The 26,140-nt window shown below is 39.3% G+C and overlaps 3 protein-coding genes, 1 long non-coding RNA gene and 1 pseudogene across 53 annotated transcripts in view; 3 read left to right on the top strand and 2 right to left on the bottom strand.

The window, feature by feature from the left end:
* The window catches only part of LOC126911553 (facilitated trehalose transporter Tret1-like), a 7,879-nt gene extending 6,251 nt beyond the window's left edge, over positions 1 to 1,628 (top strand). Inside the window, exon 3 of the mRNA XM_050699217.1 lies at positions 53 to 1,628. Coding sequence (XP_050555174.1) covers positions 53 to 1,386 — 1,334 coding nt within the window. The 3' untranslated portion in view covers positions 1,387 to 1,628. The remainder of the gene's footprint in view (positions 1 to 52) is intronic.
* The window catches only part of LOC118280709 (uncharacterized), a 184,268-nt gene that overhangs the window by 67,199 nt on the left and 90,929 nt on the right, over positions 1 to 26,140 (bottom strand). The window lies entirely within an intron of this gene.
* LOC126911554 (facilitated trehalose transporter Tret1-like) lies at positions 1,620 to 26,140 on the bottom strand. The gene is made up of 5 exons (XM_050699218.1): positions 25,995 to 26,140; positions 11,003 to 11,135; positions 8,891 to 9,026; positions 3,788 to 3,960; positions 1,620 to 3,015 (listed from the first exon to the last, which is right to left on the bottom strand). Exons 2-5 carry the CDS (start codon positions 11,045 to 11,047, stop codon positions 1,906 to 1,908), a joined length of 1,464 nt encoding a protein of 487 aa, XP_050555175.1. The 5' UTR covers positions 11,048 to 11,135; positions 25,995 to 26,140; the 3' UTR covers positions 1,620 to 1,905.
* LOC126911618 (U6 spliceosomal RNA) lies at positions 4,703 to 4,784 on the top strand (annotated as a pseudogene).
* On the top strand, positions 13,500 to 15,511 carry LOC126911555 (uncharacterized). 50 transcript variants are annotated; one of them, XR_007706073.1, is made up of 5 exons: positions 13,500 to 14,746; positions 14,922 to 14,991; positions 15,134 to 15,199; positions 15,320 to 15,369; positions 15,401 to 15,511. It is a non-coding gene; the product is annotated as an uncharacterized LOC126911555 (long non-coding RNA). The 50 variants fall into 50 exon arrangements; XR_007706074.1 differs by lacking the exon at positions 15,320 to 15,369 and adding an exon at positions 15,233 to 15,276 and having other exon boundaries at positions 15,406 to 15,511; XR_007706068.1 differs by having other exon boundaries at positions 15,123 to 15,199.

Below are 26,140 nucleotides of genomic sequence, written 5' to 3'. Positions count from 1 at the left end.
ACTAACTAAAATAAAAGAAAAACGTCTAAAAATTTTTTTTTCTTATTTCCAGCATCAATCATCGGCTTCGCGTTAGTTGCTGGCAACATAATCATCACGCCACTCATGGATGTCCTCGGAAGAAAGAAGTCACATCTGCTGACCATCTTCCCTGTCCTGATCGGCTGGTTCACGCTACTCCTGGTGCAGAACGTCGCCGGCCTCATCGCCAGCCGGTTCCTCCAGGGTGTAGCCATGGGCATGCTGGGGCCCCTCGGCTCCATCATCATCGGGGAAATGACTGACCCGGTGAACAGAGGACCGTTCCTCACTTGCGTATCACTGTCACTAACAATAGGAGTGTTATTCTGTCACTCATTGGGAACATACTTCAGCTGGCAACAAAGCGCCTTGATATGCTCCTTCATCACATTCACGAGTCTCTGCCTCATCATTTACAACCCTGAGTCGCCATCGTGGCTGATTGCAAAAGGAAGAATAGACGAGGCTAGGAAAGTCTACATCTGGCTCCGTGGAGACGGTGATGCTGAATTGGATGAGTTGGAGAAGATGATAGCTGCTCAGAGTATGGCGAAAAAAGCAAGTGTAACTGACTTGAGTCTCTCGTTTGGTGCAAAGACAAGACGCTACTTCAGGTATTTAGGAGTGACTATAAGGAAACCAGAATTCTACAAACCTATCATTATAATGGTGTTCCTATACGTAATGTTCCAATTTGCTGGAATTAACGTCATCAGTTCGTATGCGACAGACATCATCAGGCAGGTGGTGGGGCCTGAAGCCAACGCTAAACTGATCATGGTAGCTTTGGATATTGAGAGACTGATATGCAACCTGCTCGCTATTTACCTGATGAAGACTATGAAGAGACGGACACTGCTGTTCAGCACTGGCTTGATATGTATTTTCTCATACGTTGCGAAAGGATTTTACGTTTATGCAAAACAGAATGATAAACTGCCGATACAGGGCCAGTGGCTGCCAATAGCTTTAATAGGAATTTACATGTTCTCATTAACTGTGGGTATATCTTCGATACCATTTGCTGTGTCAGGGGAGATCTTCCCATTGGAATATCGTGGTTTAGGCAGTGGTATCAGTATTCTTGGTTTGTCTCTCAATTTCTTCGTGGCTCTGAAGTGTTTCCCGGTATTGACGAATGCTATCGGCCTGTCGTGGACGTACTACCTGTACGCCGGTGTGGTCGCGTTGTGTATGTCAGTCGTCTGGCTGATGTTGCCAGAGACGAAGGACAAGACGCTGCAGGAGATCGAGGACAGTTTCCGAGGACAGACCACTGACAGGAAGAGTTTGGAGCCACTGAAGAATGGCCAGCCGAATGGCAGAGAAACTATGAGAAGAGTCAGTTCTGTCATAATGTACTAAAACGTGTGTTGAACTATTTAACAAATATTCGGACTTAAGGGATAGATATAATTAGATAGACAATTTAATCAATTTGGTGACAAAAGTCTTGTATGTTTGTGTGTATCATTGTGACTGTTGTTTGGTTCTCTAGTAATTTAATTGTAGTTACATGTAACTTAACTTATGAATTACTACACGTACTTAATTTATACATTGTGAAGTGTCAATCTCAGATAAGTAAATAAAACTAATTTCTTTTCTGATCTGTTTATATTTCTCGTAACTACGTATTAACACTTTCAGTGCTCTGGAAGTGCTTCTCTTGACTAGTTCATCACATGACGGAACCTGATGCAAATTTCCTTTTTGTCTCAAGTTCCAATCATGATTGTCACAATAGACAGATGAAAACAGTGACATGACGGTACCAAGACAAGATACTCGCAACTCCGGAGCATTGAACGTATTAAATAAAGCCACTCCTCCCTCCAACTGCACCAAAGCAGTAAAGCACATCCTGTTATCTCAAGTTCCTCTTCATCTAGATTCCACATTCTTAAGGTCCAACATCTTCTGTCCTTCAGGTAACGCGTGCCCACTCTCACTTTTAATCCCTTTGAAGTGGCACTCTATATCATGCAATGTCTTTCCTTTAGTTTCTGGCAGTAAATAGAATAAAAACATCCCGCAAATGGCAACACAAACTGCATATACACAGAATGTGCCATTGTAACCGATCCATTCGAAGAGGTATGGTGCAGTTTTCACCACAACGAACAACATAATAGAAAGGAACATTCCTGAAATCCCACCTCCTATACTTCTGTATTTTAGAGGGAATACCTCCCCTGCGATAGCCCAGGGTATTGACAGGATTCCCAAGGTCTTTCCGATGATATACACAGTGAAAGGAACAATAGGCGTCCACTTGTACTCATCTGGTAAGTAACCGAAATTTCTGATGTAGAGGAGGATGGCAGTGCTTAGTAGAGACACCACGGTGATACTAATACTCGTGAAGAGGACAGTTCTTCTGGGGAGTTTGTTGATTATGAAACAGGATATAACAGCCGTTACAAACCTGACGACATCCACCGCCAACATGCTAACATACGAGTCGAAGGCACCGCCGGTCACTTCTCTCATTATCGGAACTGTATAGGACGGGATTACTGTCATTCCCGATATTTGGAACAGCACAAACATGAACATCATGATCAGGGTGGGTTTGTAAAATTCTGGCTTTCTGACTGTTTGTCTGTATGTCTGCCATCTAGATCCTCGTATAGGTATTACTGCTGGTTTCCTCTGGCTGTGCAGAAGAATATTCAATTCCTTTTCTGAAATGGGGTCGTGTCCTCTGAACCAATAGAAAGATTTCTTGCACTCTTCCACACGGCCTCTGGAGGCTAAGTACGGAGGTGTTTCTGGTACCAGTGTGACCAGGATTAGAGATATGATGTAGACGCTTCCACAAGCCAGTCCCGCTGTTCTCCAGGGCAGGAAGGTTCCGAAGACATGGGTGGTCAGCATTCCGGTGGCGAAGGAGAAGGCGATGGTGGCGAGGAAGGCACCTCGGTGTTTGGGGGCAGAGTACTCAGCTATGGAGACTGACGAAGCTGCTGCGTGTATGCCCATGCCGAAACCCTGAAAACATAGTTTTGCGTTAACTTCCCGGATTAGTATTCGGGTTTAAAACTAAAATTTGGATCTTGACACATTAATGTATCAACAAAAATAACCTTTTTGTGAAGAATTTATCGGCCAACGACTCATTGTAATGGGCGCACCTACACATATATGGGTAGATACCTCCTATGTGTGTGGAGAGCAGAGCACAATTAATTTCAATAGACCCTGAATTAAAATCTGTTATAAATTGTACAATGAATATCACGAGACTATCACGACTGATCAGTAGCCAGTAGACACGTGATTGCGTTGGACATCGAACTGGCACTCTTTACACTGACCAGTCAATTCGCCGCTCATAACATATATTGGTAGCAATTGATTTTATTGATACACTGCAATTTATTTTTACCTACAACATAGTATAGTAGCGTATGCGAAAACAATATAACTTTAAAAACAATTGAAGTCGTTTTTACTTCATGGAAACCGTTCGTTATGGACTGAACATAATACACAAATTCGCAATAGTTTTATGGTTGGGTTATTAGATTCATGCAACATCATGTCATTTATCCCCGAAGGGGTAGGCAGAGTTGGACATTACAGCACGCAATTCCGCTATACAATGGTCACCCACTAATACATCTATCACGGTATTCCATATGCTCACTAGATGAAAGTAAACGTTGAATGCTACCCGTGGACGCCCACGAGAGGAGTTGCAATTGCAGTGTTGGCTTTTTAAAAACAAATTGCCTTCTAAAATAAAAAGCACCTGACATACCACTAAAGATCTGCTGACCATCAATGCAGTAGGTCCGTTAGACGCGGCCAGTAGACCCCAGCCTGCGAGGGTAGGCAGAGAACTGAGCTGGTTGGTCATCTTGCGGCCCAGGTTCTGAAGGCTGAAGGGAGCCACCATGATGCCGGCGACCAGCGCCAGACCAAGGATTGAGGCTGAAAATGAGAAGCGGTGTTTGTTAATGGACAGTCAAAGATAATGAAAATGAAGTATTTTTATTTGTTTTTTTTTGTCGGTTGGTAATCATGTCTACGGCCCACCATTACCTTCAGTATGGTGATGGGGTGGTTTTCATGGCCTCCCATAAAACCCCATTCTTCCTAGTCTTTATTCCCAAAAGCTGGCACCTTTGCCTTCTGAAATGTTTCCCCAGTTACAAAAAAAGGTATATTAAATAATACTCGAGTATTACTTAGAACTGGTTATCTTATACGTTCTGCATTAATAAGCTTGTAAGAGAAGTGAATATATTTGCACATTCCTAATATTAGCAGCACTTGACCTTCCGCTCTATTGGTTTAGCTAATCGACTCGTATCTTAACCTAACAGGATATAATATAATTGAGCATATGCATAGTCGATGGAGCGAATAGACAAAATTGGTACCGTATGTATAGTATACTAGCTACTTCCGCGCGCACGTACCCGCACTGCTCAACTCCTATTGATCGTGGCGTGATGATTTATAGCCTATAACCTTCCTCGATAAATGCGCTATCCAACACAAAAAGAATTATTCAAATCAGACTAGTAGTTCCTGAGATTAGCGCGTTCAAACAAACAAACAAACAAACTCTTCAGCTTTATAATATTAAGTATAGATTGAAGAGAAAATTCTAGTATGAAACAAGTTAACAAGTTATATAAAAGCAATTAGATTATATAAAAGAAAGCTAGATGTTTTCGGCAGTGCATACATAGATACAGAGAAGATTAGCATGGCCCCTACACAAGAATGATACGCAAAATCTCATTTTTCTGCGGACTGCCTAGAAAATTACCGGAGCTCTGGCTTGAAAAGCAGGAGTAGGAACGGTGTGGTATTTACTCAGAGATAGGATAGTAATATAGGATAATTTAGGTTTCGCGTGTTAAACGGAAATGTGAAAGGAATGGTGAAACGTGGTTGTTACATTTAAAGAAACATTTACAAGTGACACACATAAGTTCTTACATATAATTAGGAGTATATAAAAAAGACTGCATGAATTACTAGAATAATTATACTATTATCTACAAATGGGTTTCATTACAGTATAGTACCGTGCAGCAATGCAAAGCTCCATGACGTGACTGCCCTGCGAATGTCGTGAGTGCAAGATATTGCATTCATTCCCGGCTGCACTTAGATGTAATTGGAGGCGTAACCTTTTTGGATAACTCTAAATTATAGTTTTGTGTTGTAGGATTATTAGAATCTGGGCAAAATTATCATAACATAAGTATGAATCATAAAAATTTTGTTCAAGATACATTGAAAAAATACGGAATGCTTTAATGCGGTTTTCACCAGCACATTGAGGAGAGTGACAAGGGTTTTTTTATAACGTTACGCCTTCAATCCCCGAAGGGGTAGGCAGAGGTGCACTTGTAATAGGTGGTAAGCCTATTGCCATATACCGGACACATTTCCAGACTCCGTGCTGAGAAATTTTCGAAAAACCGAAAAAAAAGCCCAGTAATACTTCGCCCGACCCGGGAAACGAACCCGAGACCCCTTGCCCGGCAGTCGCACTTGCAATCACTTGGCCAACGAGGCAGTCAGAGGGTAAAGGGGACATTGACGAAACCGGGGTTAGAAAGTCTATTACCTTGTTTTATGGTATAAGCCGGTAAACGAGCAGACGGATCATCTGATGGTAAGTAATCACCGTCGCCCATGGACACCCGAAACACCAGAGGCGTTACAAGTGCGTTACCGGCCTTTTGGGGTTAGGAATTTATAGGTTGTTGGGGAATCGAGGATTGGGAAGATTGGGGAGGGGGGTAATTGGGCATAATGCAGTGTTAATAGTTGTATATGCTCTAAGGTAGACAGCTGTATTTATCCTAAGTTTATTTTAATTCTTTATTTCTTTCTGCTCCCTTTACTTCTAATACAAATAAAACAGTTAAATAATTGAGATTTGAACTTTAGACTCTGACGTTTTCGCTCACATGATCCGCAATCATTCGTAAACTGCAATTATAGTCAAAAGTCAACTAAATATTAGTTATCAGTGCTGAGAGGGCAGAGGATCACCCTCGTATCGATCAGATACGTCACTGGTTTATGTCATTAACCGCTGAGTAATCATTACGATAACTACCTTTTTTTTTTTTTTTGAGGGGGGAAAATCATCCAATGACTTCTCCCGCCTTGGCAAGACGAGAAAAACCACCCCGTTCCTTCTCCTGCTTTTCGACCCGGAGCTCCGGTAAACCCGCTAGGTAGTCCGCAGCTCCGGATCAGGACGATAACTACCTGCGGTGAGTTTTTTTGAAAAGCAAATCTTTATTTATCTTTTGCAAAATTCGTGGTTGCTTCATTAATTATTTCGCCAAAACTACTCCGTATGGATTTTGAAGAATTATACACTCTTAAAAGTTTTTTTGTGCTTTTTCCTCATTTTCATGATTAAAACAGTACGAAAATTGGTAATACCGGGGAATAACATTTCGAGCCACTTATTCCGTAATCACTGCAATCAGGGAACCACTTGACCAACAAAATCGAAAGGTACTCCGCGGATAACCGTTTTATCAACCAAACAATGATTTAAACAATCTCTTTTCATAGCTTGTAATAGTTAGTTACATACGTAGATGGTAAATACTACTACTTATATGACCAGCAGCTTCGCCTACGTTCCCTTGGGATAAAAAGTAGCCTATGTACTATTCCAGATCATAATCTACCCCTTTTCTAAATTTCATCCCGATCCCTTCAGCCGTTCCGACGCGATTGAGTAACAAACATACACATGAATACACAAAACTTTTGCATTTATAATATTAAGTAAGAATAGGAGGATAATAAGTATTTCCCAGACATTACCATTACAATTATTTGTACACCTTGACATTTACTAATGTTACATAATTATCCCACCAAATCAGTATGAGTGGCAGGCAGCGAAAGATAGCAACATCTATCGACATACAAACTGCGAGTCATTTTGAACTATACTCTCTGCTATATACAGTTTAAATTCCTGTGTGTGACCATTAACTTAATTGTCTGTATTTAAGTTTTTGTAACAGCAAGACGGCAAACTAGCATTATAATAAGCGCCTATGTTTTGTATATAGCAATTAATCTGTATGTGTAAAAAAATTATGTTTATCTCTTCACTAGCTGGCCCAGCAAACTCCGTACCGCCTCAAACGACATTTTCTCATCATTCAACCTTCCCGGGACTTGCACAAATAATTCAAGACCAAAATTTCTCGAATTTTAGCGAGACTAACTAACAATAATTGTTGTATATACCTATATAGAGATAACTCTCTATATAACATTTAAATTTGTATATAAAACAAACAGTAGATGTTAATCTACAACAGAACTTTTATTTGGGTTTGTAATACATGTAGGTGTATATATATAAATAAGTTGGGTTTTCCTTCCCGACACTATATCTCTAGAACGCTCGAAACTTTGCATTCGTTGAAAAGGTCTCAGGCTCCGTGAGGTTTATAGCATAGAACATTCAGGAAAATGTTCAAGAGAAAAACAGAAGAACACGAAAATCATTGGTGGCGAAACGGAGTTCGCCTGGTTTGCTAGTAAGTTATATAACACACTCGCGCCACCTATGGAGTTGCAGAAGTCGGAGATAGGTCACGATAACTGCTTTGTACCTAAGCAGTGTCTTCTATCAGGTGTAGCTGACACTTAAATGCCGTCAAACTTCAACCAGGTGGTCCAAAACAACCTTAATATTTATAAATAGAAAGTTCAACGCACTGTTAGGAGGTAAGTCACTTTATCAAGATGTACATTTAAATAAAATTGTAAGCATCTCTGACGCATGTCGAACTCATACAATGCAAGGGACAATTTTACCATAGATTCATAATACAATTATAATAACAGTCATTTACCATATAGACACGCAGTTTGTCACGTGTCATTTATAAGGTTAAAGTGTACTAAAGTCACGTGTCAAAAAAATATATCGTCACGCCTTTTTATCCCCGAAGGGATAGGCAGAGGTGCACATTATGGCACATAATGCCACTGTGCAATGTACACCCACTGTTCACAATTTGTGTTGTAAGTCCAATGTAATTGTGGTAAGCCTACTGAGAAATTTTCAAAAAACCGAAAAAAATCCCGCGTTGGGCAAAGCATTATTTGGGCTTTTTTCGGATTTTCGAAAATTTCTCAGTAGTAACACGAAGTCTGGAAATGTGCCCGGTATATGGCAATAGGCTCACCACCTATTACATGGAACTTACAACATAAATTGTGAAAAGTGGGTGTACATTACATGCCATAAGGTGCGCCTCTGCCTACCGCTTCGGGGACTAAAGGCGTGACGATATGTATTTGACAAGAGGCTCGTTCCATTGCAAAAGTTTAGCATAGTCATGAACCGTCACGAGGGTGACGCAATAAGCACCTACTTACCAAGTTACCGCTGAATTTAAAGCACCATGTACAATCGTGCCACACACCACTTAGCAAGATAATAGTAAATAGGTATATAGGTACATATATACTCGACAATGATGACTAACTAATTGTAGAAATTGGATTAGGAAAAATACGTGAAAACTTATGAAAAACTGCGAATCATACAAAGTTGTATTTAGAGGGATTTTTTTCTGGAAGTCGAAGAAGTTTAATGTGATTTCACGAGTAACCAGGAATTAAGTTATACCTTAATCGTTTAGGTACTAATAAGAAAAAAAACATAATGCTGAAAATTTATTGTTCTCCCAGTATAATCACTGAAACTTAAAGACACACGAGCGGCAAGTTGCAACGGCGGAGCTAACAGAAGCTGTCGATGGCTGTTGCTGATACACACTTTTAATACCACGGAAACCCGAGCGAAGCCGCTGGAACAAGCTAGTTTATAAACATACTGACATACCTATCCAGGACTCATGGTCCGGAGTGAGCCGCACCTCAGACCCTGGCTCCCGGAGCTGCATGAGCAGCACTCCTGGGAAGGCGATGTTTTCTCCCGAGCCGATCATGTACATCACCACTCCGCTCACTGCCAGCAGCTGGAAGATAGAGGGAATATTAGTTGTTATGAGGGCCTAGTATGAAGCCAACGCCAGTTAACGTAAGTCTCGGAAGAAGTTAAAAGCCTTTTTCGATTAACGTGATGTCTGTATTTTTAATTGTATTTTATTTAGCTTATCTTAAAATAGTTAGGGTCGTGGTCATTCTTTTTGCTCATTTTCCCCCCCAAGGACCAGTTGGCTTGGGGCAGGTTGTTTGTTCTTTTTATTGTTATTTGGTTTTGTAATATTTTTTTTTTCTTTATTTCGTTTGCCGATACTTAAGTGTTATTGCCTGTTATCCGCCGTATAGGTACAAAATGTAAGTCTCCGAAAAGTATGCAGGTCTTCGAATCGTCTCATCAATTGCAGGCCGCAGGGTTGAATAGCAGTAATAAAAATAAATGAACAACAAGGAACGCGCAAAAATGACGCACATGCAAAATTACAGATTGACTACGTCAAACAGATAGGTTGGCGGTACCACTCTGTCATTACCAAAAATGTATACTTAGCTATTTGGCTTTTATTGTAACTATTAGGAGTCCAGTATAATCATTTAGGGACTTATCGTTAAAATAATTGGAAAATCTGTCTCAAGTAAATAGGTATAACACAAAACATTTATATGGTAATAACGTTTCGTTGTGTGAGGGTTCCGGAGACCCTATTACCCCCATTCCAATTCTCGATTCACCGGCAACGCACTTGTAACTCTGGTGTTTCGGGTGTCTATAGGTGGCGGCAATTGCTTACCATCAGGTGATACGTCTGCTCGTTTACCGGCTTATACCATAAAAAAACAATACAATCTTGAAATATTTGTAGAAGTCCAGGAAAAGTTTAAAAAGTGAGGAAACAATGTTAGAGGCGGTACGAAGTTTGCCGGGTCAGCTAGTAAGCAATAAAGTATTAAATTATTGCTGACTGACAAAAAACCTACCTACAGTATTGAGATCATGCAGGTTTCTGACCAAGTTTCGTGCTCAGGTCAATGGCCTAGTATCGTTGCAAATACTGTTATGTCTTTGGGTTTGGTCAAATACATTTTTATTTTATAACAATCGGTTAATGTCTGATAGTTAACTAACTAGTAGCATAATTACGAGGAATTTTGAAAAAAAAAATATATCTGGAATGCTATGTTCTAAGAAACGGTTTCTAGACTGTATGGTGTTAATTTCGCCGCTGCTGTAGCGCTGCACCCATGTTTTGTATCCTAGAGAATAGCAATAGCTGGGGCTGGTAAAAGGTAGAATTTACCAACCTATTATCTTTTTAATTACACTTGTGACCAATGTTATGAGGACAACGTATCACCAAGATCTGTAAGACATACAGACCTATGTACATATAATCTTACTAATATTTGAATAATATACCGTACATAATTACATCTGTCTGTAGTAGCTATAGTGAAACTGAATGGGTGGGTGACCGCCGAGAACCGAACCTGTTTACCTGTGGACGTGACCTGACTTGCACCCAGACTATAATGTCACACTAAGTATGCATGTGAATAACTTTAATTTTTTTAACTATATGCCAGACAGAAATCAAGATTTATTGTATTTTGTCAAAATCGTAAGAAATTATTAAGCAATGCTGTTTTCTCTCATACCAGGGGCTACTCTAATTCAACGAACGAACGAATGAAAAAACTTCGCAGATTGCATACTGCAATTCTATTTATTGCGAACTTTCGTGAACAAGAATGAACGAATGAAATGAAGATGAATAAATAGGTTTTGATATGAAATTAAAAATAAAACGTAATTTTAAGTAATTCTATTAGTAAATCAATAAAACCTACGGCCGAAGATTAAACGAAACTTCGCATTCGAGAACCGGAGAAGCCCTACTGTTCGGAAATCTTTGGAGCGAGCACCTAGCTTCACTGACGGACAGACTATTATTTATTACTTCGTTTGTTAACATTTGAAAAATTACTTTAGTACCAAAGATATTTCACCAACCTGTCTGAGGAATGGAGTCATCCTCTTGTAGGTGCTCTCCGTCATGGTGGAACCTTGGATGATGATGATATTCTCCCAGAGACTCCAAGATCAGCTTCAATATTCACATCTAAGATGTTTGGGTTCTGGACATCTGTGGACAAGACAAAACAGGATCTATCAATAACACACAGTTAAAGGTATTATCATTTTCATCAACAGTGACACGTTACGTAAACAGACGTAAGGGCTATATTTTTCAATAGGACATCATGAGGGCGCGATTAGTCGCCGCTGCCATCAAAATGTGTACAATACTATAGAGAGTCAGATAAACCTGGTGTCCGCTGGGTTGAGCAGCCAATCTGGCGGCGCGACTAGCTTAGACAGCAGCACAGGATGTTACTGGTCGCGCAGCAACCCTGGTCGCGCCGCCATTAATTACTATAGCGATGTATGGTGTGTCATTCACTCAGCCGTCAGTCCGGTCGCCAGTGAGCCCTCGCCAACGATAATGAGAATTTGAAGAGAGAAAAACTTCAAATTCTCAATTTCTTCATTCATGGCGACTGCGTCATAAGGCAGTAGTGCTATATCTTTGGTGTCCATTTTGTTACTGTGTCTAGTTTGGTAGCTTACGAAATTGAAATAGAGCCCTAAGAGTATTTGGCAAAATCTTCACGCTCGGCATACGTTGCAACAGTTTCAATTCATTTGTGATCCAGATTTTTGGTCTCCATGCTCCAAAAATAAGCGGCCAACATCTTGGATCAATTACAAATAGCAATTTAAAAGGTTTAGAATAAGAAGAAATGCGCTAACCAATCTATTTCTATACAAGTGCAGATGCAGAATAAAACTAGTAACTCGATTCTGCAACTAAGTGCTACCTATGTTGCAAGTAACTAGTTTCTATTCACTCGCTCTCACTGCTGTTACTATCTCCAAGATTTATTAGATTTATTAGTAGAAGTAGGTACGTATAAGTTATATTAATTTTTAGTTGGCTAGGTTACAACTGTTTAATTGGAATCTAGAGTTGATACTGTGACTGTGTGCAAGTATTAAAGAAAGTATTCACATAAGTTATTTGACTAGTTTTTAATGCTCTTCTGTGACATTCAGGAATAGAATCCGAGATCTCTAGCTAACGATAACTTGAGTATTGCGGCAGTCTACGCAAAAATAGAGAAACACCTATGTTATTGTAGATATAAAAATGTAAGATGATCGCATGTCTATTTAATATGTGCTTATATAAGCTAAACAACATAGCATTTTCCACTAGTTGACAATTGCCTCTGTACTTATAGTGAATGATTTGCAAGTTTTTTTATGTCGCACAAACATAAACACACACATGTCAGCATATTGTGCATTAATTCGCAACAATAATTGCGGTTGCGCTGCTTAGTTTGTGCCTCACTATATAGTTACTAGGTAAAAAAAAGAGTAAAAATGTTCTCGAGGCAGGTAAAATATTGTTGAATACTTACGAAAGGATATACCTACATAGCATGTAAAAAAGCTAAGAGGTGTAGCTACTTATATTACATTTATATAACATTGAATAAAAAAAAAAGATGAGGACTTTAAAATGACTGTAGGAAGAGTATTATTTTCTATGTATAATGACAGAATGGTGAACATATTATTGTAACACCCTTTCTTCGCTACAGTACAATACGCCTGACTAAAAACCTCCCCGTTTACTCCTGCTTTTCGAGACGGAGCTCCGGTAACTCGCTAGCTTAGTCCGCAGCTCCGGGTCGGTATCAACCCCGCTGGGCCCCATCTGTGGTGGTCTGATGTCTTTTTAAGGCGAATATAAACATAGCTACTATTAGGGTTGCATAGTTTTGACATTGAATAATTATAGAGATTTTATTGGATTGAAATTGCGTTGACACTGAGATTGGTTTCAAGGAGGCAAGCAGCTATATGTATAATAATAGGTATAACAAAAAGGTGTGAAAGACATTCAACTATGGAATTACCAGATATCCAGAAATCGAGCAATTTGTTATATAAATAGCACGATAGCTACTACTACATACTAAATTAACTAAAAATTATAATTTACCCACGTATTATTAATGGAGAAAAGCTCTACTATTTTCCAGTCACAGAGAGACACTTCTAGGTTGAGCTAACAAGATGTTTTAAAAAAATATATAAATCACCACAACCAGGCTAGGAACAGAATATTAAAAGATTTGATCTATCTTCCTCATTCAGTGGTTAATTTTTGCGACTGCCAAGTTAAATCGTCACATAATATAATTATTCTACTAGAAGATTTTGTGTTTTAGTTTTCTCGTTCTGTAGTACATATTTGCATCCACCACTAGACTAGACCGAAGTGTATTATAATGTACAAGCACACTTTCACATACATATATTTCGCTACTAGTACCTTATGTATCGTACTACATCTACCACTCTCATTGATAGATCACCTTGAACATATAATGAGAGTATGCAGTGGCGTAGCGTAGTGGCAGGGGCGGCCCGCCCCGGGCGGCACTTTTTTATAAAAATATTTTGTAAATATTTCAACCATTTTATATTTTTTTCGCAACTAGAGATCGGAGAAAGTAGTGATAGTGGGGATGGAACCTTTAACGAGTGGTCCTGCCCCGAGAGGGGCACCTGAGGCAAGAATCCGACGATTCGTCGGAACCAGTAATTGGTAGGGTAAAAAAGGTGAAGGCAAAATCAAGTTCCCACGATGTGGGACTTGAAGAAGCTCAACGCCAACTGAGGGCGTCTCTGGCGCAAGCCAAGCGGGTGGAGGCGCAAAAGGACCTGGAGGAGAAGGTCGCCGCCAAGGAGCGCGCAACCGGTGCCGCAAGGTCCAGGGCCGGCTACGGGGCTTCCAACGTCCTCTACGCAGACCACTCAGTGGCTGAGCTAGCGCAAATGGCGCTGGATGACAAGGAGGAAATTTTGGAGGTGGCCTCCAAGTCTTCCAACCTGAAGGGATCGGCTGTTGCCGACAATGAAATAGGAGGCGATCTGTCGCTGCCGGCCGTCGTACGCAAGATGGTCGACAGCGCGGAGTCGTGGGACGCGGTAGTGTCCTTCTGCGAGAACGTGATGTCGCACCGGGCGCAGGAGAAGGGCGGACAACGCCCTCTTCCAGCCCCCAATGGGTCCAGGGGCGCGGGACTTGGGGAAGTCCCCGCCCCCTATTCCATAGACCCGAGGTGATGGCGTGCGCGGGTGTCGGCGCGCGCCTCCGAGACGATGCACGGGGTAGCCCAAACTTACCTACCCCGTGCAAGAGATGAGGTCAGGACGGACCTGGCCGGCATGTGATGTGGGGCTGCGGAAGAATCTGGACTCTCGCGGCCCCCACGATCACGTGCTAAGTAGACACCGGGGGGTTTTAGCCGGTAAGAGTCCGGCATACCCCTCCGCCTTTCCCCTGCCAGAGGAAGTCCATGAGGATTTCACCCCGACAAAAAAAAACAAAAAATAAAGGTTTGGGTTAGGTTGGGTTGGGTTAGCTTAGGTTTGGGTTAGGTTTGGGTTAGGTTTGGGTTAGGTTTGGGTTAGGTTTGGGTTAGGTTTGGGTTAGGTTTGGGTTAGGTTTGGGTTAGGTTTGGGTTAGGTTTGGGTTAGGTTTGGGTTAGGTTTGGGTTAGGTTTGGGTTAGGTTTGGGTTAGGTTTGGGTTAGGTTTGGGTTAGGTTTGGGTTAGGTTTGGGTTAGGTTTGGGTTAGGTTTGGGTTAGGTTTGGGTTAGGTTTGGGTTAGGTTTGGGTTTGGTTTGGGTTAGGTTTGGGTTGGGTTTGGGTTAGGTTTGGGTTAGGTTTGGGTTAGGTTTGGGTTAGGTTTAGGTTAGGTTTGGGTTAGGTTTGGGTTAGGTTTGGGTGAGGTTTGGGTTAGGTTTGGGTAAGGTTTGGGTTAGGTTTGGGTTAGGTTAGGTTTGGGTTAGGTTAGGTTTGGGTTAGGTTAGGTTAGGTTTGGGTTAGGTTTGGGTTAGGTTTGGGTTAGGTTTGGGTTTGGTTAGGTTAGGTTTGGGTTGGGTTTGGGTTAGGTTTGGGTTAGGTTTGGGTTAGGTTTAGGTTAGGTTTGGGTTAGGTTTGGGTGAGGTTTGGGTTAGGTTTGGGTTAGGTTTGGGTTAGGTTTGGATTAGGTTTGGGTTAGGTTTGGGTTAGGTTTGGGTTAGGTTTGGGTTAGGTTTGGGTTAGGTTTGGGTTAGGTTTGGGTTAGGTTTGGGTAAGGTTTGGGTTAGGTTTGGGTTAGGTTTGGGTTAGGTTTGGGTTAGGTTTGGGTTAGGTTTGGGATAGGTTAGGTTTGGGTTAGGTTAGGTTTTGGTTAGGTTTGGGTTAGGTTTGGGTTAGGTTTGGGTTAGGTTTGGGTTAGGTTTGGGTTTGGTTTGGGTTGGGTTAGGTTAGGTTTGGGTTAGGTTAGGTTAGGTTTGGGTTAGGTTTGGGTTAGGTTTGGGTTAGGTTTGGGTTAGGTTTGGGTTAGGTTTGGGTTAGGTTTGGGTTAGGTTTGGGTTAGGTTTGGGTTAGATTAGGTTAGGTTTAGGATAGGTTAGGTTTGGTTTAGGTTAAGTTTGGGTTAGGTTAGGTGTGGCTTAGGTTAGGTTAAATTTAGGTTTGGGTTCGGACCAAACCTAACCTAACCTAACCTAACCTAAACCTAACCTAACCCAAACCTAACCCAAACCTAACCTAACCTAACCCAAACCTAACCTAACCCAAACCTAACCAAACCTAACCCAAACCTAACCTAACCCAAACCTAACCCAAACCTAACCCAAACCTAACCCAAACCTAACCCAAACCTAACCCAAACCTAACCCAAACCTAACCCAAACCTAACCCAAACCTAACCCAAACCTAACCCAAACCTAACCCAAACCTAACCCAAACCTAACCCAAACCTAACCCAAACCTAACCCAAACCTAACCCAAACCTAACCCAAACCTAACCCAAACCTAACCCAAACCTAACCCAAACCTAACCCAAACCTAACCCAAACCTAACCCAAACCTAACCCAAACCTAACCCAAACCTAACCCAAACCTAACCCAAACCTAACCCAAACCTAACCCAAACCTAACCCAAACCTAACCCAAACCTAACCCAAACCTAACCCAAACCTAACCCAAACCTAACCCAAACCTAACCCAAACCTAACCCAAACCTAACCCAAACCTAACCCAAACCTAACCCAAACCTAACCCAAACCTAACCCAAACCTAACCCAAACCTAACCCAAACCTAACCCAAACCTAACCCAAACCTAACCCAAACCTAACCCAAACCTAACCCAAACCTAACCCAAACCTAACCCAAACCTAACCCAAACCTAACCCAAACCTAACCCAAACCTAACCCAAACCTAACCCAAACCTAACCCAAACCTAACCCAAACCTAACCCAAACCTAACCCAAACCTAACCCAAACCTAACCCAAACCTAACCCAAACCTAACCCAAACCTAACCCAAACCTAACCCAAACCTAACCCAAACCTAACCCAAACCTAACCCAAACCTAACCCAAACCTAACCCAAACCTAACCTAACCCAAACCTAACCTAACCCAAACCTAACCTAACCCAAACCTAATCTATCCCAAACCTAACCTATCCCAAACCTAACCAAACTTAACCCAAACCTAATCCAAACCTAACCCAAACCTAACCCAAACCTAACCCAAACCTTACCTAAACCTAACCCAAACCTAACCCTTTAATCGTTCAGTTAAATATCAATTATCATGCACCAAGCGCGGGGCTACTAATTGAAATAATTATATCTACACTAAATAAGGAAGAGCGATCGTGTAAGAGTGAGCATTTTCTCTGTCGCAGTAATACGGTATGAGTGGCAGGGATATGGAAATATCTGTCGCATATTAGTGACACAGTTGGCTATAGGGTTAATGTTATGTGAAAGAGACTTCAAAAAAACTCTGTTTAATTCAGTCTCTAAAATGAGAAGTTATGGTATCCACTCGCACAGCTCGTTCCAAATTGTAGATTCCTATGGAGAAGAAATTAAAGTATACCAGTGCAATCTACGAAAATAAACAATCATTTCTTAACGTAGATTTTATTGTTATATTGCTGCCAACACATAGCTCTACCTATGTGTTACGAAGAGGGCTCTCGCCCAATGTATCGCCTACACCTTCCTCCGACATACTTATAAAAACTGAATGAAATTCGTAAACTGTTTGATTCCCTTTCTTTCTCAAGCCTACTCGTTGGTCGAGTGATCGCTAATGCGTCTGCCGGACAAGGGGTCTTGGGTTCGATTCTCGGGTCGGACAAATTTGCTGGGTTTTTTTCGGTTTTTCGAAAATTTCTCAGTAGTAGCACGGAGTCTAGTATGTACTTACAATTTGGAGGTAACGTTACATAATACCTTGATATATTGGCAATAGATTACAAGGTTATGCGAACTAATTCTACTTATACAATAAAACAAATTTCATAATGAGAAATAGCCTATTACATTACGGTACTTAAATTGTTAGTTAAATGCAACTTGTATTATTGCGGTTGGCTTTAAAAAAATAACTAAGTAATTAGCTTTTTTATTTGAATGTCTACGTAACCGTCCGTGTAACTAAATATGTAGTCTAGTAGCTAAATATAATAGCCAGGTTTCATTTCTTGGACCTTCCAACTTTGATTAGGTTTTTTTCAAAGATTTTCATGTAGCATATGAGGAGAGCGTGGCAGAATAGGATTTGATTACTACGAAATTAACAGCTAATATGTTTTAATTGTATTGACTGGTCGTAGTAGTAGGAAGTATATAGGTCTGGATCCATTTTTTAATGAGTCGGGAAAATCATCCAATCATTTCGTCAGAAAGAGACTCTTACTGACTAAAAACCACCCCGTTCCTACAGCTGCTCTTCGAGCCGGAGCCCGGTAATCCGCTAAGTAGTCTGCAGATCCGGGTCGGGCATCAGCCCTACTAGGCCCTATCGCAAAATTCGATACCCTGTAGTTAGCACTATTTGAACTCATAAAACTACTTCAGAAAATCGTCATAATTTTATGGAAAACAAGTGTATCAGATATTGGCACACGTGTCTCTACAGCACGTGGCTCCGTATCAGCCATAACAAAGATTTATTGGTACGTTTCATTCTTGTTTGGTAATTGGTTTTTTAATCGTATGAATCCAATAGTATGAGTCTTAAGATGGAATTGTTGCTATTCTATGTTTAGTTAAGAAGGCGTTACGGTTTTGTCCTGTTCCTGTTGGCATCAGTTTAGCAAATAGCTTTAGTTTGAATGCATTATTTCATAATGCGGGGACTTAGGGAAAGTTGAGAAGACAATCAAATGATGAGCTAAGTATAAACCTTATTTTTTAAGGGGGGTAAGTCATCAAATAACTTTTGTCGCCTGACTAATAATCACTCCATTCCTACTCTTGCTTTTTGACCCGGAGCCCCGGTAAACCCGCTAGGTAGTCCACAGCTCCGGATTGGGCATCAGCCTTACTGGGCCCTATCTGTGGTGGTAATCCAACGGTATAGATCTCAAGATAGAGTGTTAGTCTTGTATGCTTAGTTAAGAAGTTACGTTCTTCTCTGTAGGAATCAGTTTAAGAAATAGTAATATAAGTATAAACCTCAAGGGAACATTTTAAAATCGCAATTACGCGGTTAGAGCCAATAGACCAACACCCAACATTTGCCAAATGATAACGCCATGCTAAACATACACACTGGGACCTGGGAACCAATACCGGGCGATTCCAAGGTTATCGCAATGTACACAGATTAGCATATAATGTAACTTAGTGATAAACCCATTATGAAACAAAGTACTGTTGATTGGATAAGTTTCTACAAGTTCAGAGATTGGGATAATTCGCATCCACACTTGATATTCCTGGAAAGGATGGATGGGTGGATTTTATTCGCAAAAACCATTGTTAAAGATCGCGAAAATAAAGTCACTCAGTTGAGTGATACGTATACTGTCTAGATTAAGAATTAAACTTAACTAGATTAAACAGGATACAAATGTCTGACCATTTAAGGCATCTAGACCATATCTAGATATAAAAGGTCCTAGGAAGTAGATCGCATTTCCGACAGCAAAACTGGAAACAGGAAGATAAATCATAGTTTAGATCTACGATAAGTGGTCAGTCAATAATTTCCAAGGGTTTCCTATTCATTCACTCTTCTAATTTTTTTCTGTTTTCATCCCGATTATTTGTTTTTAGTATAAGTTGTATCAGAAACAGAAAAAATTTAATACACGTTTTTCTACCATGCTACATAGTATTCTACCATGGTTATTGGTTATTCAATTAGATGTTCTCGATTAATACACACAGTCACATTATTTATTAAATAATTAATCACACGACTGACAGCTATAAATAATAAAGCATGATCCAATGTCCAATAAAATTAATATTGTTGATTCCTGTCGCTTAGTAACGTATTATACTCGTATTGATTTGGCTTTTCTTCTTGTTGTTTCATTATGAAATAGGGGACAAACGAGCAGACGGGTCACCTGATGGTAAGCGATCAGCGCCGCCCGTGGACACCTAGTTACTACTTACTAGTGAGTTAGGAAATACATATCTTAGGACTTTTTTTTGAGAGGGTAAAATCATCCAATGACTTCTCCCGCCTTGGGCGAGACGAGAGGGAGTGTCATACTCTTACTGACTAAAAACCACCCCGTTCCTACTCCTGCTTTTCGAGCCGGAGCTCCGGTAAATCCGCTATGTAGTCCGCAGCTCATATCTTAGACTTTGGTTTACGTTCATAACTTAACATCTCAGTATCTCATTTTTATAGCTTATTTCCCAACATTGAATATAGTTTCCGAATACGAGCTAGTTATTAAGAATTTCGAAAATATGTAGAAAAACCTAGAATATTGAAACTGACGCCGAAAACCTCGACCTCTCATCCAAAAAAAATATTATGTAATAAAAAAAAATTATAGGCCTATTTGATAGAAAAACCTATTGCATAATAAGCCAGTTCCAAAAACCGGTTGTCATCAATAATTTGGATTCGAACCTGTGTTGAAGTGACCTAGGTCGGCGCTCTATGAATTTAATCAGGTTGGGTTCATGTGACGAACCTGTCATCTTAATACTAAGATAACTGGTCAATAATTATATTGGCAAGATGTTAATGAACCGACCTTTTGTTGATCAACGGCCGTTTTTACCCGACTGCACCAGAAGGAATGAACTGCTAGGGAGTGGAACTCCTTGCCGGAGTCTGTGTTTCCTGATGGGTATAACCTGGGTGTCTTCAAAGCCCGAGTGAATAGGTTGCTTATGGGCAGACGTGCTCCATCGTAGGCCCCATCATCACTTACCATCAGGTGAGATAGCGGCCAAACGTCGGCCCATTTAACAATAAAAAAAAAGAGGGTTATGTTTTTTTTGACATTTTATTAGGCCAGGGAATTACTAGAAGTCTTGAGATTCGTATACTTATGGAAATAGTGAGTTAATTATAACAGTGACTTTTTGAAATCAGTTGATCCGCTCTGTTGTGACTTTGTGAAGTAAATTTTATTTGAATTGTAACCAATAAAAATACTGTTTTTATTATAACGTGTAAAAGATATCTTATGTATCTTTCTTATTTCGCAGACCATATTTTACCTTATGCAGACTCAGAACCACCCATTCAGAAGCACTGATCTAAACTAATTCTTATTGTACTGCAATACACTACTTAGATGTATGCCTTTATTAGTTTAATTTTAAAAAAGCTTTCTTCAAGTAAAATACTATAAAATCCATGACCTAAGTCAGTGTCCTATAAACCATATTATCTAGAATACGGTCAAGCAGTATGAGATTACTCACGCTGAGTGCTTTACTACCGGTCCTTATGTTTCTAGCCTGCCATAAATGTGACTAGTGGTTAAGTGACCTATTTGTTAGTTCATGGTTAATGGATTAATGGGTGTTATGGGTCTATGGGATTCCGTCATGGTTGTAACTGGGTAATTTGATTTGTTATAAATCTGCTACTATTTTCCAATCTTGTCTTGTACTAAGACTTTCTCTTCTGTCATTTAAACTTTATAAGTCGTTAATGTTGGTTGGGTAACTGGCTGCCGCCCAACATTTAGTAAGTTCGACTCCCGCACGGAGAAACTCTTTGTGTGATCTACAAATTGCTTTTCGGGTCTGGATATCATGTGTATATGAACTTGTATTGTTTGTAAACGCAGCCACAACACAGAAATAAAATCCTAGTGCGGGGCGACGTTTAAAAAAACGTCTTATAAAATTAAAAGTCTTAAAAAGACTAGGTATGTCTTAATATTCTATTTTGTAACTGATAATTTTAAATTATTTAAAACTAATAGTTTTCCGAAATGACGACTGCCGCGCATACTAATAATATTTAACACAGCCAAAAAAGATAGACTGGAATAAAAAAATTGCAAGTAACAAAGTAAAGACTAAACTACATCATTATGTACTTACTTATGTAAATGATTGCTTAACTATACTAAAAATACATAAATTATAGTTTTATTATGTACTGGCTGATGCGCGCGTGTTCACTCATGCGGAAATAAAATATTTTATATGGAGATAAAATAGATACTTTTTCTAAAATAAAAGTCACCTAAGTTAGGTACTCCTTAGTACATCAAAATCGGTCCAGCTATTTCAGAGATTAGCCGGAACAAACAGATAGACAAAAATAGTACCTACCTAAAAAATAATATGTCGGTGTAACTATGTATCGTACATATTTATATGCATGTAGTAAAAGGTGGTTATTTAAATATTACAAAGAGACACTTAAATTTTATTTATAAGTCTTTTTTTTTTTTTTTTTTGAGGGGGAAAATCATCCAATGACTTTTCTCGCCTTGGGCGAGGCGAGAGGGAGTGTCAGACTCTTACTGACTAAAAACCACCCCGTTCCTTCTCCTGCTTTTCGAGCCGGAGCCCCGGTAAACCCGCTAGGTAGTCCGCAGCTCCGGATCAGGCATCAGCCCTTTATTTATAAGTCTAGATAAATGTTTATTTTAAGAGTTGTCAACGATGAACAATGATTTATTATTTATTGCAGGAAGCGTCACGTTAGCAAAAAAATAGCAATTCAGACAAAATAATAATCGTATGTTTTGTATTTACATTCAAATTAAGTATCTGCTTATTTTAAGTATGGTATAATTTGTTTATGTTTTTGCTTGCGAAGAAGAAACTTCAGCAATTTATTTGTGCAATAAAATATTTCTTTCAAATTCTATCTGGGATGTAGATTTTAACACAAAAAAGAAAGAAAGGAATTGGTTAGTGCATTCGCACCAGCCTCTCAGAGCACCAATGGCATTCTCGTTTCGTTTTCGTTTAACTTAAAGCAAACTCGTAGTAACGTTACTGATACGTCTATGGACACCCGTAACACCAGAGGAGTTACAAGTGCGTTGACGACGTTTTGGGGAATATGGTTTTGAGGACTGGGGAGGCGGGAAATTAGGCCCCCGTTTTTAGGTTTTTCAGTGAAATACTAAAGATCATAGTACTTTAGCAGTTTCACTTATAAAGACTAGACTAACAGGACAAAATGTCCTATGGAATTTGTCGTAACAAGCATAATTACTATTCCGGAGCTGCGGACAACGTAAAAGGTTACCGGGGCTCCGGCTCAAAGCAGGAGAAGGAACAGACTGGTTTTTAATCAGGAAGAATCTGACACTCTCACCTCACCCAAGGCGGGATATGTCATTGGATGATTTTCGCCCCTCAAAAAAAGGATAATTACTATAGAAATTGACGTCAAATCCACGTGATACGATTCATTAATTTTTGATAACGCAAAGGTACGAGTAAATGATAAATGATAATAAATGATATTTATTTTGCAAATAGGTTATAAAATAACACTTTTACACGTCAATATGTAGTATGTTTACAATTGTGGTTATATATGTATGTATGTATGTACCATATCTAATTAATTAAGTCCCATTCGATTGAGTGGTCTATTAGTTATGTTTTATTGGTTGTATATTTTTTATTATTATTGCCGGTTCATACGCATTCGTAATTATAATGCCACAGTTGTGTGTAGTTAGTTTTTATATTTTCTATTAACGCTACGTCACGCCTTTTATCCCCGAAGGGGTAGGTAGAGGTGCACGTGCACATTACGGCACGTAATGCTAATGTACACCCACTTTTCACCATGTATTATAATATAAGTACCTAGCTTGTAATATGCGATACGCACCAGGGGGTGCGCCTATCGCCATATACTGGGAAAAAATCTAGACTCCGGGCTACTACTGAGTTCCGAAAAAGGCCTAATTTTCTTTACCCGACCCAGGAATCGAACCCGAAACCCTTTACTGCGCAGTCGCCCTTGCGAGCACTCGACCAACGAGGCAGAGTTATCTATTACCTACTTGTTTTAAAGTTTAATGAAAGTGCGTCTTTTCGCCATTTATGTTATGAATTCCTTTTTATGAGGTAATGAGCCTATTGTCCTATAACATCGTTATTTCAAATTAACGTGAATATACTCGTTCTTATATTGTTTACAGTAAAACAGAGATTGGAGATCAAATAAAGAGTCTTATTTTTTTAATTAAGTCTCTTTATTTGGGATTACAAGGGTCTTAGTTGTATTTTAATTAAAATACGAGATATTTGACATTTAATTACGTGTTCTAAGAAAAGGTCCTATCCTGTAACGGCTCGAGTAATTATAAAGTGTTGACAAAGGATGCTATTTCAGGACGCTTACTTTGATAGATGGGCCAATTACTTTCTTGTAATGAATACTGCTGAAATTATACACTTCAGTTTTGGTAATTAAAGTTTAAGTGTGCTAGAGCCATAGAGTTTCGGCACGAATGGACCGGCTCGAACGGAGTGATACCACGGCCTCACAGAAAACCGACGTGAAACTGTGTGAATGAGGATACCGGAGGCCTAATCCCAAATCTTCTCAATCCGCGTTGCGCCATCAACCCTTAAATTCCTAACCCAAAAAATGCCGGCAATGCATTTGTAACGTCTCTGGGGTTTCTGTGTTCATGGGCGGCGGCGATTGCTTACCATCAGGTGATCAGTCCGCTCGTTTACAGGCTTATACCATAAAAAAATTCTGCCAGTGACTTCGCCCATGTTCCCGTGGGATAAAAAGTATCCTATCACTCAAGTCCTGTCCGTACACAAAATTTCATCAAAATCCATTCAGTAGTTTCAGCGTAATTGACGGACAAACATCCAGACAAACAAACTTTCACATTTATAATATTAGTATGATATCACCATAGTTATTTTTTTAATCGACAGTTAAGTTTAAGCACATAAGTAATGTATGTTTTATAAATACTTCACAGAGCTGTGTGAATACATAACAATATATAATATACAATGTGATAGGGGCGAGACTTCTAACCCGTTAAGGCTGAGTACTACATCTAATTTTATCGTCAAAAAAAATAATATGGGGGGTTGAACCCCTAATTGAAAATATTGAAAAATAGTGATATTTTCGGTAAAAATAATTCACAAATAATTTTTTTTCTCACCAAAACATTATCAAACATATGAAAAAAGTAATGAATTAGTTAGCCAAGGTTATTAGCTACCGTTTGTTGTTTTTTTTTTGTTTCTACGACGCATAAAACCTTTGATATCAAAAAAAGTAAAAAAAATATTAAAATAGCCATAACTTTTAGGGGAGGGGATTCGACCACTTCGACCCCCGACTTTTGTTGATAAAATTAGGTGTAGAACTCAGCCTTAACGGGTTAGAAGTCTCGCCCCTATCACATTGTATAACAATAACATTTATCCTCTTTTACATAACCGTGTCGTTAGTTATTCTATTGTGTTCGCGACTGTGATTAACGGGGTCTCAAGTTCGACTGTCGGGTCGGGCAAATTATTATGGGGTTGAATAGCGTTTAAATGGTTTAGGATGACTAAAGAAAGATTGGAAGATTTTATTAAGAAGGTAAATAAATTATGATTGCTTTAAAAACAATTTGGTTGGTTCGGTGGCTGGGCAACTGACTGCCGTGCCCTTATAGCGGGTTCGATTCCCGCTCGGAGCAACTCTTTGTGTCCACAAATTGTTGTTTCGGGTCTGGGTGTCGTGTTCATGTGAACTTGTATGTGAACGCACCCACGACACAGGATCAAATCTAAGAATAGGGTAAAGTTTAATAAAAAAAAAAACAATAACTCTTCACGATCACCAATACTAGGAATATTGAACCCGAAACTCTTGCTCAACAGGTATCATTACGACCCATCAACTAACGAAACAATATATTTTACTTTGTGTGTATAATATCTATGTAATTGTATGCAGTGTAGAATAGATATTACAATGTTTAATGAATTTGAATAATTTACTCATTTATTTACAAATCGTCAGGTTCTAGTCGATTGTTAACAACTTGTTTAGGTACGATTAAAACCAAATTTCTGATAAAACTAGATTACTCATATGGAAGTTGTGTATAACATAATTAATAACAGTACTAACTGTAATACTTGAACACATAATACGTGAATGCTGTGCATATCTGTAATTGGTGTAAATTCAGTCTATACCAAAATTTTACTTACAATGTTTGTGATTATTTTACATATTAATTAATTTGTTTATTTATTACAAAAAACATGCTTAACTTTACAGCTTAAGCCAATCTAGACACACGGCAGTGTGTCCGCCAAGTTCGAGCAAAAAACCGACATACATTATACAGTTAAAGATAAAATAAAATAGTAAGTATAACAACTTTAATTACTTATTTAAAACTAATTCATAACCTATCCATCTTCTAACAAAATCTAATTAATTTGCCTAAATATATAAATAAAAGTTAAATAAACTTCCTACTTCACTTCTAAATAAAACTTAGGTTAGTAACAACGGCCACATTAACAGCCACATTACCAAACAGCTGACAGACACACAACCATTTAAAACTTTAAACTTATCACTTAAAAATAAAACATTCAACCAAAATAATAATCACATACACATACCTGTTTGAAATGAACTTTATTTATACACAAACACTTTAAAATAATATCGTAATATTTTATGTAACTGTCACTTATTTATTTTATACACATGTGGATTCGACGGCGGCGCGGCGTGTACTGCCAAGCGGTTGTCGCCTAGCCGCCAT

This window comes from Spodoptera frugiperda, chromosome 16, assembly GCF_023101765.2.
Source record: "Spodoptera frugiperda isolate SF20-4 chromosome 16, AGI-APGP_CSIRO_Sfru_2.0, whole genome shotgun sequence".
Lineage (NCBI taxonomy): Eukaryota > Metazoa > Arthropoda > Insecta > Lepidoptera > Noctuidae > Spodoptera > Spodoptera frugiperda.
The sequence above is the reverse complement of the archived record's forward strand: the minus strand, read 5'-3'. Positions and strand labels throughout refer to the sequence as shown.